The 17,869-nt window shown below is 39.2% G+C and overlaps 1 protein-coding gene across 15 annotated transcripts in view; it reads left to right on the top strand.

The window, feature by feature from the left end:
• The first annotated feature begins 1,339 nt into the window (after window positions 1-1,339).
• The window catches only part of sanbr (SANT and BTB domain regulator of CSR), a 139,113-nt gene continuing 122,583 nt past the window's right edge, over window positions 1,340-17,869 (top strand). For 13 of the 15 annotated variants that reach the window (XR_005942414.1, XR_005942409.1, XR_005942410.1 and 10 more), the window contains exons 1-3: window positions 1,340-1,534; window positions 9,637-9,808; window positions 16,814-16,994. Coding sequence is in view for 9 of the 15 variants with exons in the window: in XM_041182959.1 (XP_041038893.1) it covers window positions 9,653-9,808; window positions 16,814-16,994 (337 nt within the window). In the remaining 6 variants the exon portion in view is untranslated. The remainder of the gene's footprint in view (window positions 1,535-9,636; window positions 9,809-16,813; window positions 16,995-17,869) is intronic. The other 2 variants (XM_041182957.1, XM_041182960.1) reach the window with 2 other exon arrangements.

The following is a 17,869-nucleotide window of genomic DNA, read 5'->3' as shown; positions in this document are numbered from 1 at the left end:
CACTTGAAGGAATAAACTTGCTGGGCTTTCCAGGAACAAACACGGGATGTTTCACTGTGTTAACCAAGTTGCACTGCAACGTCTATTCACAGGCACGATCCGACTACTAATGAGCACGTGGGGGGGAGGGGGAGGGGGCGGGGATCTGCTCTGTTTTCGACCTGGGCCAATCCACCCCTCTTTACACGATCTGGTGATCCCGGATTCCTCTGGAGACACCATATCGATGCCCAGCTTAGTGAGGACACCTGATCGGCATAGTCCGCAGCAGCCCAGAACTCCTGGCCTCAAGCAATCCGACGGCCTCAGCCTCCGAGTTGCCGGATTTTAGGCCTGCAAGTAACATGCCTGTAGCATACGAAATTCAGGTTACATTCAACAACAAACATGAATTACACAAATTTTCCTCACTCTAAATTAGCGAGCTTGGATAATGTTTGGAACCGAGTGGATTGATTCGTGGAGAACTGACATGGACTTGATGGGCCGAATGGCCTTTTTTCTGTACTTTAATTGACCCTTTGACGCTCAAAAAATTTCCAACTACGAGTGTGGCGCCCACACAACATGAATGAAGTGGAGACAATATATTTGCACAAGCCCCTTACTCCATACTGACAGGTGTGCGCATGCGCAGAGGGCGCAAGCGCTGTCGCTGCCCTCCACTCGGAGCGGAATCTGTTTCGGGCAAAACGTGAAGCAGATAAACTTAAAAAAAACTGGTGAGAGTGAAGCGGCGCGGTTTTAATATCATAACGATATTAGATGAAACTTACAGTGTGACAACTATAACTTATAAGAATTCTAATATATAAAAGCGAAAAATAGAAATTAGAAATAAGGCATAACCATTGACAACGACACAGCTTTAACGCGCGTCCTTTGACATTTTGCTTGAGCGCCACTCTGACACTGAGTCAAGAAATCTCCGAATTGTTTACTTGTTTATTGTCTCAAATACTGACTGGCCATCTGTATGTTTCGAGAACTTTCTACAAATAGGTTTTATTTTACCTTGGAAGGCAGGCTTTTGGAGCACCTGTGTTCGCGGACTATTTCCGCAGTGAGCTCCTCTCTCATACTAACAACAGCCCCGTTGCCTGGTTACGCGGACGCCGGTCTTGCTGCACTGCGGCTCCGCTCCGAGGGCGGGACCCGTAACCGCCAACCTCACTGCACCGGGCCGGTCCGAGCCGGAACAGCTACCCACTCCCTCCGCCCATTGGACAGATCCCACTCCGTCACCTGGGCTGCCAGCCTGAACCAGCTCGTTGATTGGTTGTTAGGGATGTCAGCCGCAAGACAAGTTGCTCCACCCGTCCCTGCTCTTGAGGCTGTTGTGATTCAATGGTGGCACTAGCTATTGTGGGTTAATGGCGAGAACCGGGTAGCTGCAACGGGGAAGATACGGCGCCCTTTTTTCTGAAAACAATTCTGAGAGCAGCAATGCGACTTTAGTGGAGCGCAGTGTGGCGGGGGGTCTGTAGCTGGCATATCCACTGCAGTACGAACAAGAAGAACGGAGAGAAATCCAGTGAGTGGTTTACTATTAGCGGTTACTTTAAGACACTGTTATTGAGATGAAGGGCATGATGCTTCTAGGTCAGGTACTGGTTGCACCGAACAAATATTGAATGAAGATATACAGCTGATGGTCAAATTCTACAACAGCACACCGCGCGAGGCAACGAGTCCCAGTAAGACCCCAGCAATCCAGACGTTTGTTTTAAACCCTCTCGACAGAATGTCGGCGTCTTCGGAAGGTCTCGTCAGTCAGATATCCGGTTCTGGCCAATTGGTCTCAGCACGACAACAGTAGCGTTTTTATGCTTTTATAGCAATCTATTTGTAGAACTCCAAAATGTAGTTGTACGTGTAATACATTGTGCAGCTTAGGCATACACATTTATTGTAAAAGACACGGTAAATGAGATCATAAGTTTGCGTATGGACCTTGAATAAATGAGAATACTCTTCAAGGTTTCTGAGAATACCATGAATACCATCGTAGAATAGTTAAGCACACAAGGAGGCCATTTGGTCCGTCGTGTCTGTGCAGGCCCCCTGAAAAAGCAACTCGCCTCGTGCCACTCCCCTGTTTTTCCCTCCTAGCTCTGCAGTTTTTTCCTTTTCAGATACTGATCCAATTCCCTTTTGAAAACGTCAATTGACCTTGCTTCCACCACACACTCAAGCAGTGCATTCCAGATCATAACTGCATGAAAAGGTTTTTCCACATGTCATCATTGCTTTCTTTGCCAATTACCTCAAATCTGTGCCCTGTTATTCATTATCTTTTCACCACTGGGAACCAATTCTCCTTATGTCCTCTGTCCCGACCAATCATGATTTTGAATACCGGTATCGAATCTCCTTCCCTTCTCCAAGAACACCCCCAACTTCTCCAATCTATCTTTGTAACTGAAGTTCCTCATCCCTGAAACTATTCTTGTGAATTTCTTTCTGCGCCTTCTCTAATGTTTCATATCCTTCCTAAAGTGTGGCACCCAGCCTGGATGCAATGCACCAGTTGAGGCTGAACCAGTGTTTTATAAAGTTTTAACATAACTTCCTTGCTTTTGTATTGTTCTCCCCTATTGACAAAGCCCAGGATGCTATATGCTTTAACTGCACTCTCAACAGGTCCTGCCCTCTTCAATGATTTATGCCCATATACACCCAGGTCCCTCAGCTCCTGCATCCTCTTTAGAATTACAGGCTTTATTTTATGTTGTGTCTCTGTTCCTCCTACCAAAATGAATCACCTAACACTTCTGTGCATTTAATTGCATCTGCCACTTGTCCATTCCACCAATCCGCCTATATCCTTTCGAAGTTGTACACGATCCTCCACAATACTTGCAAGTTTTCTATCATCTGCAAATTTTGAAATCTCATTTGAAATCCTATTTTTATTTTCTCTTGGCCCCATTTACAAAAAAATTACAACTTAATGTTTACAACAAGTAGAGTTGTTATGAACTTAATGTGTGAACATACATTGAATATATATTTTGTTGTTTATTTTTGCGATATGCCCAGCATTTATGGCCCACCCTTAGTTCCCCCTGCACCATACAATGGAGTGGCTTACTAGGCCATGTCAGCGGACAGTTAAGAGTGAACAAATTAGTGTGGGACTGGAGTCACACATAGGCCAGAGCAGCTAAGGGTGGTAGGTTCATTTCCTTGCAGGACATTAGTGAGCCAGTTGGATTTTTGTGGAGCTAACAGCTTCTTGGTCACATTTACTGATAGCAGCTTTTTATTTCCAGATTTTTAAACTGAGTTCAACTTCTCAAAAGCTCACGGTGGGATTTTAACTTGTGGACTAATAATTGAGAGAACACGTTTCTGGATTACGAGTTCAGTGATTAATATATAACATGTTACATAGAATGCTAAAAATTAGAACCCTAACTTTTAACCAATAGAGAGCTATCATCGCTTATTGTGTTTTCTGATAATTTAACACAGTTTTGAATGTTATAAATAGAGGTAAATACTACAAGAAGAAAGGTAATCATAGCTCTGCAATGGTTAGAGCGTATGTGGTTTTAGGGACCTATTAAAGAAAGGATAATAAGACACACACACAATGTAGAAAGAATGGCCAGAATGACACCAGGGATGGAAACTATACTTATGAGAGATTACCTGAGATAGAATTATAGAATCTTGCATCACAGAAGGCCAGTCAATCCCACCTGCCTGTGGCAGCTCTTTGAAAGAACTGCCCAGCTTAGTCCTACACTTAAGCTTTTTCCCATAACCCTGTGAATTGGTTCTCTTCAAATATATGCCCAATTGTCTTTTTAAATTTCCTATAGAATCTGATTTTGAGGAAGTGTGTTCCAGATCTAACTACCCTCTCTACCTTGTAATGATTTCCCATATTTTATTTAGATCTTTAGAAAACTTTTAAAAATCTTTGACTATCATAACTTTCTCTTGCTCTAAGGAGAACAATTCCAGCTCCTCCAAATAATTGAATTCCCTCATTCCTAGTATCATTTTGATAAATTTCCTATACCTTCCCCAAGCCTTGGCAGCCCTCCTAAAGTGTGTTAATCAGATTTATACACAATACTCAGTTGAGACCTATCCAGTGACTTGCATGATTTCCTTGTTTTTGTATTCAATGCCGCTATTTACAAAGCTCATATGTTTAACTGCATTATCAACTTGCCTTCCCATCTTCAGGGATTTATGAACATGCACCACCATCCCAAGTCCCTCTGCTCTTGCACCCCCACCCCTCAAAATAGTACTATGTGGCTCATCCTGCCTCTTCAAGTTGTTTCTCCTAAAATGCATTACTTTATACTTATTCACATTAAATTGTATTTGCCATCTGTTTGCCCATTTCATCAGTCCATGCCCTCCAAAAGTCTGCTACTATCCTCATTGTTTACTATATTGCCATGTTTTGTATCATCCACAAACTTAAAAATTGTTCCTCCTATACTCAAGTTCAGGTTATTTATGTATAACAAGAAAAACAGTGGTCCTAATAGTGGCTCCTGGGAAACAATTTTTAAAAAAAAAATCTGTTCTCCATCCACCTCTGCCTCCTAATCTTCAGCCAGTTGCATACCCAAGTTATCACTGTCCCTTTCATACCATATACTTCTATTTCTAAATAGCTCTGTTATGGAATCATAGAATGGATACTGCACAAAAGGACAGCCCGTCTTGTCTGTGCTGGCTCTTAGCAAGAACAACTCAGCTAGTTCCACTGCCCCGCTCTTTCCCCATAACCCTGCAAACTTTTTCTCTATGATAATCATCCAATTCTGTTTTGAAAGTTATGATTGAATCTGCCTCCAGCACATTCTCAGGGAATGCATTCCAGATCCTAACCACTCACTGTGTGAAAAGCTTTTTTTCTTGCATTGCCTTTGGTTCAGTTGACATTCACTTTAATTCGATGCCCTCTGCTTCTCAGCCCCTCCTCCAGTGTGAATAGCTTCTCCCTATACGATCTGTCCAGACTTCTCATGATTTTGCACACCTATACCAACTCTTCCCTCACTCTCTGGTCTAAGGAGAACAGCCCTAGCTTCTCTATCCACCTTAGACAAGAACCAGTCTTATGCACCTTTACTGCACCTTCTCTAATGCTTTCACATCCGACCTAAAGTGTGCCCAGAAATGTACATGATACTCTAGTTGAGGCTGAATCAGTGTTTTATAAAGGTTTACTATAACTTCCTCCTTGTTGTACTCTGTCTCTGTTTATAAATACCAGGGTCCCATATAGATCATAAGACATAGGAGCAAAAATTAGGCCATTCAGCCCATCGAGTCTGCTCTGCCATTCAATCATGGCTGATAAGTTTCTCAACCCCATTCTCCCGCCTTCTCCTTAAAGTTTATTAGCCACTCTCTCAATCTTCCCTGCCACCTAAATGATTTGTGCTAATATACCCCAGATGCCTCTATCCCTTTAGAATCATATACTTTATTTGGTACTGCCTCTCCTCGTTTTCCCTACCAAAATATGTCACATCGCACTTCTCTGCAATATCATCTGCTATGTGTCAACCCATTCCACCAGCCTGTCTGTCATCTTGAGTTATCATTATCCTCCTCGCAGCTCACAATGCTTACAAGTTTTGTTATCTGCAAATTTGAGGTTTTGAAATTGTGCCCTGCACACCCAAATTTAGATCATTAATATAGGTCAAGAAAGTGTTCCTAATACTGATCCAGGAACCCCACCGCTCACTACCTCTCTGTTTCCTGTCCCTCAGCCAACTTCGTGTCCATGGTGCCACTGTCCCTTTTATTTCTTTGGCTTCAACTTTGCTGTCATGCCTGTTATATGACACTTTATCTAACACCTTTTGAAAGTCCATGTACATCACATCAACTGCGTTGCCCTCATCAACTCTCTCTGCTAAGTTATCAAAAATTCCATCATGTTAGTTCAAGATGATTTGCCCTTAACAAATCTGTTCTGGCCTGCCTTAATTAGCAAAGTGACTGTTCATTTTGTCCCATGTTATCATTTCTAAGAGCTGTTCCACCATCAAGGTTAAACTGACTGGCCTGTAATTGCTGGGCTTATACTTGCACCCTTCTTTGAATTAGGGTGTGCAACATTTGTAATTCTCCAGTCCTTTAGCACCACCCCTGTATCCAAGGAGGATTGGAAGATTATGGCCAGTGCCTCTGCAATTTCCGCATTTCCTTCCCTTAATATCGTTGGGTGGATCTAATCCTGGTGACTTATCAACTTATGGTGCGGCCAGAGTTTCTAATGCCTCCTCTTTATCAATTTTTAGCCTATTCAGTAACTCAACTATCTCTTTCTTTATGATTTAGCAGCATCTTCTTCCTCAGAAAGACCGATGCAAAGTACTTATTTTGCACCTTAGCCATGCCCCCTACCTCCAAGAGGAAATTCTCTTTTTGTCCCCCTCCTCATTTTACTATTGTTTTACTATTTATATGTCTGTAGGAGACCTTTGATTCCCTTTTATGTTAGCTGTCAGTCTTTTCTCATATCTCTCTTTGCCTCTCATTTCTTTTTTCACTTCCTCTCTGAGCTTTCTATATTCAGCCTGGTTCTATGTGACACTTTATCAATGTCTTTATATGTCCATATACACAACATCTACTGCACTACCTTCATCAACCTTTCTAATGAATGGACCATTTCCACTGGAGCAAAGAAGGCTAAGAGGTGATTGAAGTGGTTATAAAGTTATGAAAGTATTAAAAGACTGAATAGGGAATTATTATTTATTTGGTTTGGGAATCAATTTTAAATGTCAGTAAGAATAAGGAGATTGATCAGGAGAAATTTTTTGGACTTGAGTGAATAGAGCGCTTTGCCACAGGAAGTAGAGGCAGTAATTATTGAATTGTTAAATGAGGAAAAGTGAATAAATACTTGAACCAGAGAAAGGTAAACTTGGGAAAGAGATTAGGCATTATAATTAGCTGTGGGTTTCACTAGTAAAGAATTCTCTTCCCACACCTCCATCTCTTTCCTCCCCTAAGACGGTCAAAAAAAAACCAACTTTTTTGACCAAACCTTTGGCCATCTAATATCTCTTTATATGGCTTGGTATTAAATTTCATTTGATTCTGCTCTCGTGGTCCTTGGGCCATTTTACTATGTTAAAGGTGTTGTGTAAATACAGGTTGTTGTCAAGGCTCAACACCAACACAGGGCTAAATGGCCTCCTGTGCATTACATGTCTATGAATTTTTGACTAAATAAATGTCTATGAACATTTTGAAATTCTATGTAAATAGCCAATGAAAACATAAACAACTGTGGCTGCAAGGAAAGTCTGAATGTTTAAATGGTTCAGTCACTGAAATGAACCATGGTAGGAAGATAAATGTGTTGATAATATGTTGAAAGTATCCAAAAAATTATAATATTAAAAGTAATATGAAGGCTGCTACAAATATGTTTTATATTATTGAAAATTATAATCTTGAAAAAAGGTTTTGAACTTTGGATCACAAGTTCCAATGCTTTATCAGCTGACACAGACTAACACAGAGTAACACAGACTAAGTAGATAGGTTTGCAATTTCACACTTGCTTTCTGGTTGATCGTATCTGCACAATGTATGCCTGGTATGCCACTGTCGGTAGATGCGTCAACCACTGTTTGCCAGCAATGTCAATCTAGACACTTTGTTCATTCATTGCTGATACCATGTAACGGATAACTTTCAGGCGATTACAGCACTTTGGGGAAACAAGAATGGATAGATATTTCAAAGAAAATAAAATGATGGTGAAGCAACATGCTACATGATGTATTGTTGGAGAATAAATTGGAACTGTACATGGAGTTTTTTTGAAGAAGTAACAGAGATGGTTGATGAGGGCAAGGCCGTTGATGTGGTGTATATGGACTTCCAAAAGGCATTCAATACAGTGCCACACAACAGACTTGTGAGGAAAGTTATAGGTTATGGAATAAAAGGGACAGTAGCAACATGGATACAAAATTGGCTGAGGGATAGGAAACAGAGAGTAATGGTTAATGGGTACTTTTTGGCTGGAAGAAGGTTTGTAGTGGAGTTCCCCAGGGGTTGGTATTGGGACCCTTGCCTTTCCTGATATATATAAATGACCTAGATCCTTGGGAGAATTGCAAACTATAAGGAGGACAATGTAGAACTTCAAAAGGACCTTGACACATAGGTGGCATATGCAGATAGGTGGCAGATGAAGTTCAATGCGGAGAAGTGTGAGAGACCTGGGTGTATATGTACATGTGCATAAGTCATTAAAGCTGGCAGGCCAGATAGAGAGAGCTGTTTCTAAAGCATACAGTGTTCAAGGCTTCACTAATAGGGGCATAGAGTACAAGAGCAGGGAGGTTTTGATGAACTTATATAAGACACTGGTTAGACCTCAGCTCAGTATTGTGTATAGTTCTGGGTGCCACACTATAGGAAGGACATGAATTGTGTTGGAGAGAGTGCAGAAGAGGTTTATAAGAATGGTTCCAGGAATGAGACACTTCAGTTATGAAGAAAGATTGGAGAAGTTGGGACTTCTTGGAGAGGAGAAGGCTAAGAGGAGACTTGATAGTTTTCAAATCATGGGTTTGGACAGAGTAGATGGGGAGAAACTGTTTCCACTCGCAAATAGATCAAGAACCAGAGGGCACAGTTTTAAAGTGATTTACAAAAGAAACAGATGTGAGGTGAGAAAAACTTTTTCACACAGCAAGTAGCTAGGGTTTGGAATGCACTGCCTGCAGGTGTGGTGGAGGCAGGTTTAGTTGAGGCATTCAAGAGGGCATTGGATGATTATTTAAATGGATACAATGTGTAGAGTTATGGGGAAAAGGCAGGAGATTGGCACTAAGTTAAAATGCTCAGAGAGCCAGTGCAGACACGATGGGCTGATTGGCCTCCTTCTGCACCGTAACAATTCTGTAATGTCATGTGCTCCTGATCTTGACTGTGCAATGAGGTAAGTTAGCCAACAGCAAAAGAAGGCAGGAAATTGACAGTTCTTTGCACTTGTGCATCAACTAGTGTCTTGCATAAAGTAGCATAACAAACATCTGGGAGTGAGTATCCTGCCCACCCACTGGACCATAGAAATGAGTATGGATATTTACTCTTCCTTGCTAAAGAAGAAAACATGAATAGCTCAAATAATAAATGACTGTGTCAAGAATTTGCCTTGAGAAGGGCACATACTATTTAGTGCCAGAATTCTCATCTTCATGAGCGTTTTTGCTTGTTCTCCTTTCCAAATTAAAATCATTGTATTTACATTTTTGTGTTCAGCCAACAATAGCATATTTTTTCTTCCACCTTCTGAGTTTTGAGTATTATTGATATTCTATGCAAATGTAATTAACCTTAACTAAATTAGTTTCAATTTGTTGTAGTACCAGATGAAGTTCTATCAGTTCAGCTCAATTATTTCCATAAATTAATTATTGTACATTATGCAGCTGGTGAACTTCATTACTAGAAATTACTTGTTCACCTGTGTTTTAAAAAAAAAACTTGTAGCTGGTTATACTCAATTAACTAAAAGCTCAAATCCAAAATGCACAACCGGGGCTGCCTGTAATAATTAGTGTTGCTACTGACAGTATTTGTTAACATTTTAACTAAATTGCTACTTTTTCTCAGTCTAGTAGAAAACAAGATGAGTCACTCGTGTTCAGTAAGTGTCCCATTTCTTTATGAAAACCGAGGATTGGTGCTGGACATGATTCTCCGCTCTTTGTTAGGAGTAGCCCAGCCCAAGACTATCAACTGGGAAAGTGTAGCTAGACTCATACCGGGAGTCACAGCCAAGCAGGTACTGTAAGTTACTGTTTTGCCTTTTTGGTCTAAACAGCTTTCTACTTTTCCAATCGAGAATGCAGAATAATACACTGAAACTTATTGAGTTAACAAACCCAATTGATTATTGTTGGCAATATTACTAGCTTTTCTCAAAGGCTGATAGCCTGTATGATTGGTTTCATGGAAATGCTATAAAGCAATCTGGCTTCTTAACATTTAAAACCAGAGCATATATAGAAATTTGTCTTCACATTCTTGGCATCATTTTCAATAAAGCCAAATATTGTAATGATGGTTTCCAATTGTTTTATCTAAGTCATATATTAATACTGGTTTCTCAACAAATAGGTTTAATTTAGCTTGAATATCTTTTTGACAGTCAACCATAATAAGGTGTAATATGTTTCTTTTCATATTCCTTTTTAATGAGTTTTTTAGACAGATATAATTTAAATAATTGCTCAAATAATTACAAGTCAGCTTTCTAATGATAATCTATCCTTAAGATGGGAAATAACTTAATATGTTGCCATAAAAGAAAGGTGTATATGCACAATGTTTATCTTTCTTTCTTTGCTCCTTAAAACATTTTTCACTTGAGATCTAACAATAATTTTCATCATCTTAATTACAAAGATATTTTTCCATAATTTTGGAAACAAATTGACATTCTACCCCACCTGGAATACTGCATTCAGTTTTGGTCACTGCACCTCAGAAAAGATACATTTGCCTTGGATGAGGTGCAGAGAAGATTCACCAGAATGATAATGAGGCTCAGAGTGGTAAATTGTGAATGCAGTTTATATTCATTTGAGTATGGAAGATTGAGGGTAATCTAATGAGATACTTAAAATGTTAAAAGCATTTGCTAGGGTAGATGCAGAGAAATTATTTCCTCTGGTGGAGGAATCCAGACCAAAGAGGCACAATTTAAATTAGAGCTAGGCCATTCAGAAGTGAAATCAGGGAGCACTTTTCATGTACAACATAATAAAAATCTGGAAAGCTTTACCCCAGAAAGCTGTGGATGCTAAGACAAGTGGAACTTTCAGGTCAGAGAATGTTTTGTTAGCCACAAGGTATTGAGAGATTTGGAACAAAGGTGGATGAAAGGAGTTGAGGTATAAATTAGCCATGAGCCTAATAGGCACATAATACTTGAGGGGCTGAATTGCCTACTCCAGTTCCTTATGTTCCTATAGTTCTGAGAAGCAAACTTGGCCCTGGAATTATCAATTATATTTCTTAAATGCTAGTATAAAACTGGGTTTACAAACTGCAATTTATTTAAAAAAATAGATACATAGGTGTGAGAAGAGTATGGTTGTGTTCGGGTTTCAAATGCTAGTTTTAAACTATTTAACAATTACTCCTTACAGACTGACATCACTTGAACTCTCATTGTAATCACTCTTAGCCATGTGATTTCACGTAATGAGGAAACCTAGAACTAGGGGTATAGTTTCAGAATAAGAAGTCGCCCACTTAAGATGGAGATGAGGAATTTTTTTTGAGGGTTGTGAATCTTTGGAATTTTCTACTTTAGAGCTATGGGAGGTTGGGATAGACATATATTTTTGAATCAAAAGGGAGTCGAGGGTTATGGGGAGTAGGCGGGAAAGTGGAGGTGAGGCCAAGATAAGCTTATCCGTGTAAGCTTTGCAATTCCTTTTATTTTGTATTTATTCCACGTTTAGGGACCTGCTAAAATTCTAGACCTCATATAAGCGCTTTTAACTATTTTCTTAAAGGAGGTGATAAAACTGCATCATTGAACAGGACATTTATCTGACTCTATCTCTACCATCTCTATAAAATTTTATATAGATTACTATTATGCCTGTTCATTTCAAGCTTAATGTTGCTAGTGTAGGATAAAGAAGAATTGGACTGTAACTCCTACTGTATTGCATAATGACTTTATATTGAGAAAGCATTGCAGCTAAACCCGTAGCTTAATAATAATTAAATCAGAAGGGATAGTTTGGAAATGCTCCCAATTCATAATTACAGATCGAATGTGGATGTTTTAAAAACAGTGCAATGTGAAAATAACATTTATTTCATTAACAGTGACAATTTAAAATGTATATGGGTTTTAAAGTGTTGGAAAGTGACAAATGGCTTTGGTTAATCATGTAATTTGGAATTTAATCTGTAATTTAAAAATGTAACAGTGGTAGGGAGCTAAATGAATTTGATTGGTTAAATATTTAATTTTTCTCTGCTTATTGTAGGTAGTGTAAGAAAAGGCCTGAGGTAAATTTATTGCAACCTGTCTTACTAATATGAAGTGACTTGGGATTTACTAGAATTTCTGCTAAAGTCAGGATTTTTTGAGTGTTAGTGAAGGAAAACATAAATCTTATCGTGTGTAGTGATTATTCTATTAACTTGGCTACAAAGTAATCGTTGATTATCATAAACAGACATCTGCTGGCTCTGTTTTTTATATGTTCAATGATCTCATTAAAAGTCTAGTACATGGTAAATCGGGTATATTGATGTCTTAGATTTGACCAACGCATTTACTTACTACTAATAATTTTCAAACATCTTTCTCCACCCACCCCCACCCCCACCCTGCCAAATATATTTCTCAAAATATTTAAGGAGGGATATAGTAGTTTTCAAAAGCTAGACTCTTTGGAATTCACAGTTGTAATCTCATTGAAGAAATCACAAATCCAAAGGACACCTGTGCACTGAAAAATTTGGGTGCAAATTTACACCTATTCTGAGCTATGTAAATGAAGGAAATTAATTTGTTCACTTTTTAGATTGGGGACACAGCTATGCTGTTGCATGATGGAGAGTTTAGGAGAATGTTTGGGGAACTGGTATTGTGGCCTGATTGAGCCATGTTTTGGATGCAAATTGACAGGGAATTCCAGGCCTTAATGTTTTTATGGGCACAGAATAGGTAAGGAATTAAGTAAAAACAGAAAATGCTAGAAATACTCAGTAAAGTCTGGTCGTATCTGGAGAGGAAAAACAGAGGTAATGTTTCAGATCTGTGACTATTCATCAGAACTCCAGTTTTACACTCCACAGATGCTGCCAGACCTGCTGTGTGTTTCTAGCATTGTCTGTTTTTATTTTAGATTTCCAACATCTGCAGTATTTTGCTTTTGTAGGTAAGAAACCGATATTGGTGAAGGAACACATCCTATAGAGAAGACTGATGTACACAAAAAGTTTAAATTATATTAATAGGGTGTATCACAGACTCCTCTAATTATAGGAGAGAAGTAGAAGAGGAAACCTGGAGACAGATCAAGGAAATAGGTAGGAATAACAATTGTTCTGAGATTTTAATTACCAAATCATTGACTGGGACAGGAAAGGGTGTAAGCAGAGAAGATGGACTCCTATAATTTGTGCACTTTAAGGAGTATTATTGTTTGCCTATATGGAGATAGGCATTGCTAGATCTAGTTTTGAGTAACAAAATAAAGCGGGTAGATCAATTAAATGTGGGTGAATTAGTGGCCATAATATGTTAAGATTTAAGGTGCAAACAGAAAGAGGAACAGATAGCATTGAAGCAAGCATACCAGGTTGTGAAAGGGCAGATTTTATGAAGATGACTGGCCTTGTTGTAGAAAGAGAGAGAAAGTTTGACACCAAGGACAGATGGATCAATAATCATTGAAAAAGAGATTGTGAAGACCCAGCTGAAATAGATATCATTAAAAACGGGCTGTTTAATGTTTCAAGATACTGTGGGAAAAATAGGCTAAAAACAAACAAAAATTGAAGAAGATGGCATGCGGGGCTATGAAAATGGTAAAGATTAACAAAGTTTCCAGAGGGAATATGAGGAAATGATCTCAAAAAGCCTAGATAATAAAGTATTGTACAAATATGTCAGTTAAAAGGTAATTGCCAAATATGGGGTGGGACTTCTGAGGGAGTTGAGAATAATGGAAATTGGTGGGTATACTTCAGAGTCATAGAGTACTTTACAGCACAAAAGGAGGTCATTTGGTCCATCAAGTCTGTGCCGGTTCTCCTAGAGCAATCCAGTCAGCCCCATTACCCTGATCTATCCCCATAGTCCTGCAAGGTTATTTCCTTCAATGGCCCATCCAATTTTCTTATGAAGTTATTGATCGTCTTTGCTTCTGCCACCCTTGGCAAAAGTTTCAGGTCATTATCACTTTTTGCATAAACTAGTTCTTCCTCAATTCCCCCCGTACCTCTTGCCCAAAGCTTTAAATATGTGTTCATGGTTTTGTACCGTCAGTTAATGGGAGAGCAGTTTTTCCTTATCTACCTCGTCCAAACCTGTCAAATCTCCTTTGCTCCATCGAGAATATCCCCAGCTTCTGGAACCTAACCATGTAGCTGAAGTCTCCCATCCTGGAACCATTCTGGTAAATTTCCTTTGCACCCTTTCGAGGAGCCTCATGTCCTTCCTAAAGTGTAGTGGCCAGAACTGGGTGCAATACTCAAGTTGTGTCCTAACCCGAGCAAGGAGCATAAATTCTCTGCATTTGTACTCAATACCTCTACTTTTGAAGCCCAAGATCCCAAATGCTTTGCAAACTGCTCTCTCATTATGTCCTGTCACCCTCACATGCACGCCAGGTCCCTCTGTCCCTGCACATTCTTTAAGAACTGTGCCATTATCACCTCTCCCTATCTCTTCTACCAAAATACATCACTTCGCCCTTTCCTGTATTAAATTCCATCTTCCACTTGTCTGTCAATTCTGCAAGCCTACCTATGTTCTGTTACAATTGATTTATATCATCCTCACTGTTTGCCACCCCTCCAAGTTTGGTATCATCAGCAAAGTTTGAAATTTTACTCTATTATAATTACCTCATCAAAAAATTTAATTAGATTAGTCAAGCATGATCTGCCTTTTATAAATCTGGCCTGTAGCTATGAGCACTGTCCTTACATCCCTTCTAGGATATGGGTGTCATATTTGCTACTCTCCAACACTCTGCACCTCCTGTACCTAAGGAAGATTGGGAGATCATGGCCACCCCTTCCACTATCTCCACCCCCACTTGCTTTAGCAACCTGGATACAAACCATCTGGACTTATCCACTCTAAGCATAGCCAACCTCTCCAGTACCGCCTGCCTCTCAATTTTCACCCCATCCATTACCTCTACCATCACTGTTTCTATCAATATTTTGTCAGCTTCATCTTCGTTAGTAAATATCAATACAAAATGCTTGTTAAGTATTCTATTTTTGCCCTGTGCCTTCAAGGATTTATCCACCTATTTGTCCCAAATAGGATCCCCTCTACCTCTTATTACCTGCTTAATATTTACATGCCAGGAGAAGATTTTTGGGTTCCCTTTCATGTGAACTGCGATTCTATTCTCATATTCTTTCTATGCCAGTCTTATTTTCCTCTTCACTACCCTCTCAATCTATTGTATTTGACTAGATCCTCGCTTGAAGAACTTACCTGACATGCATCATTCATCTTTTCTTTTGGTGGGAAAATAAAAGCTCATGGTGTAAGGGGTAATATATTGGCATGGATAGAAGATTGGCTAGCTAACAAGAAACAGTAGGCATAAATGGATCATTTTCTGGTTGTCATGATGTAACGAGTGGTGTGCCACGGGGATCAATGCTGGGGCCTCAACTTTTTATATGAATGACTTGGATGAAGGGATCGAAGGTAGGTTTGCTAAATTTGCTGATGATACAAAGATAGGTAGGAAAGTTAAGTTGTGGAGAGGACATAAGGACACTACAGAGGGATATGGATAGATTAAGTGAATGGGCAAAGATCTGGCAAATTATGATTTGGGAAAATGTGAAATTGTCAATTTTTGTAGGAAGAATAAAAAAGCTTATCTAAATGGTGAGAGATTTCAGAGCTCTGAGATGCAGAGGACTCTGTGTCCTAGTGCACGAAAATCGCAAAAGGTTAGTATGCAGGTACAGCAAGTAATTAGGCAAGCTAATAGAATGTTATTGTTCATCATGAAGGGAATTGAATCCATAATTAGGGAGTTTATGCTTCAGTTCTACAGGGCACAGGTGAGACCACATATGGGGTACTGTGTGCAGTATTGGTCGTCTTATTTAAGGAAGGATGTAAATGCATTGGAAGCAGTTCAGAGAAGGTTTGCTAGACTAATACCTGAAATGGGCAGTGTCTTATGAAGAAAGGTTGGACAGGCTAGGCCTGTATCCGCTGGAGTTTAGAAGTGTAAGAGGCGACTTGACTGAACATGTAAGACCCAGAGGGATCCTGATGGATGTGGAAAGGGTGTTTCCTCTTGTGGGAAAATCTAGAACTAGGAGTCACTGTTTAAAAATAAGGAGTTGCCCATTTATAACGGAGATGAAGAGAATTTTTTTCTGAGGGTCGTTAGTCTTTGGAACTCTCTTCCTCAAAAGGTAGTGGAAGCAGCCTTTGAATAATTTTAAGGCAGAGATAGATAAATTCCTAATAAGCAAGGGGGTGAAAGGTTATTTTGCATTAAGAGAATGCTTGAATTGTTTAAAAACAAAATAATGTATTAAAGCATTTGAGAAGAGATGGGAGGAGGAAATATTTGAAACAAGTGTTTTAAAATTAAGAAGGGATGGGACAGTGTAGATAAATTGTTTCCAGTAGTTGAGATGCCTAGATTGAGGGGGTGTAGGTATAAGATTAAATGTAGGAGATTTAGGGCAGAGAGCAAGAGAAACATGTTTTTAGCCAAAGTTTTATGATGCTGTGGAAAACTGAAAATGATTTGAAGCAAAAACCATGGCAGCTTTTAAGAATAGGTTAGGTGGTTGAAATGATGGGGAATAAGGGGAAATTGAAAAAGGGTGATCAGATAGGATGACAATTATTGCTTATGTGAAGCATAAACACCAACACAGGCTGGTTGGACAGGTGGTCAATTTCTTATTGTAATTTATCTTCTCTTTAAAGATATCCAATAGCTTTCAATTTGATGAAAAAGGGAATTGAGATGCGATTGAAAGGGAATTAAATGTTGCAGTTTATTATTAAAGCCAAACTTTAAATTATTTGCAGTGTGCCAAGAGATTTGAAGAGATGAGAAACAATGGAACCATGCCCCATATTTGTGATGAAAACAAGTGTGAAGGGAGTCCATCTAAATCATTAGCTACATATATTAAATCAACGTTACTGGACCATGAAGAAAATGAAAAATCTAGGTTATCTGTGGTCCCGAATAGCATTTCCACATCAGGTCAGTTTGTCTGCTCAGCGTTTAAATCTTTAAAACATGATTTTTTCATTAAATGATTCTTCAAAGGTGTCGTAGTGACTACGGGGAATTACATATGTTCAACAGGTTACAACTACTTAGAACATTATTTGGGAATTCTGAGGTATAAATTTACTTCTATGAACTGTCTTGCTGAAATTTGTCTGCATAGCACTTATTTACCTGTATAGTTGTGCATGCTGAGTAATGGTCAACATGCTGTTTGAAGTCACATAATGCAAAGGGAGTCTCTTTGGCCCATTAGGTCTCTTTCGACTCTTTGAAATAGCAATCCAATTATTTCCACTCCCTTGTTCTTCCCCTATTACCCTGCAAATTTCTCTTATTCAAGTATATATTCAGTTCCTTTTTGGAAGTTACTTTCAAATCCGCTTCCAGTATCCTTTCAGGCAGTGCATTCCAACTCATTGGGCAAAAAAAATCTCATTCTCCCTTGGATCTTTTGCTGATTTTCTTAAATCTGTGCCTCCTGGTCACCGAACTCCCTGTTCTCCAATTTCGCCCCATTTACTCTATCAAAACCCCATATAATTTTGAATGCATCCATTAAATCTCCCCTTAACCTTCACTGCTCCAACATGTTTGCTGTTGGTATTCACTAATAACTAGTGCCATCTAGCTGGTTGATGCATCAGTTTTGAATTCTTGGAAGTAGTAATGAAAGAGTTACGAGATAACTTGACAGTCGCTCAGGCAACTGACTGCACCTAAACTAGTAATGTTTAAACTTTCCTGTTTAGAAGACTTTGTGCAAATGTTGTCACACCCTTGTGTCCTATCTGTTGAAAGACAACATAAACTGCCTAAAAGAAAGAGTGGCAGCATTAAAGAGAACT

This window comes from Carcharodon carcharias, chromosome 2 (assembly GCF_017639515.1).
Source record: "Carcharodon carcharias isolate sCarCar2 chromosome 2, sCarCar2.pri, whole genome shotgun sequence".
In the NCBI taxonomy this organism is placed as follows: domain Eukaryota; kingdom Metazoa; phylum Chordata; class Chondrichthyes; order Lamniformes; family Lamnidae; genus Carcharodon; species Carcharodon carcharias.
The sequence above is the reverse complement of the archived record's forward strand: the minus strand, read 5'-3'. Positions and strand labels throughout refer to the sequence as shown.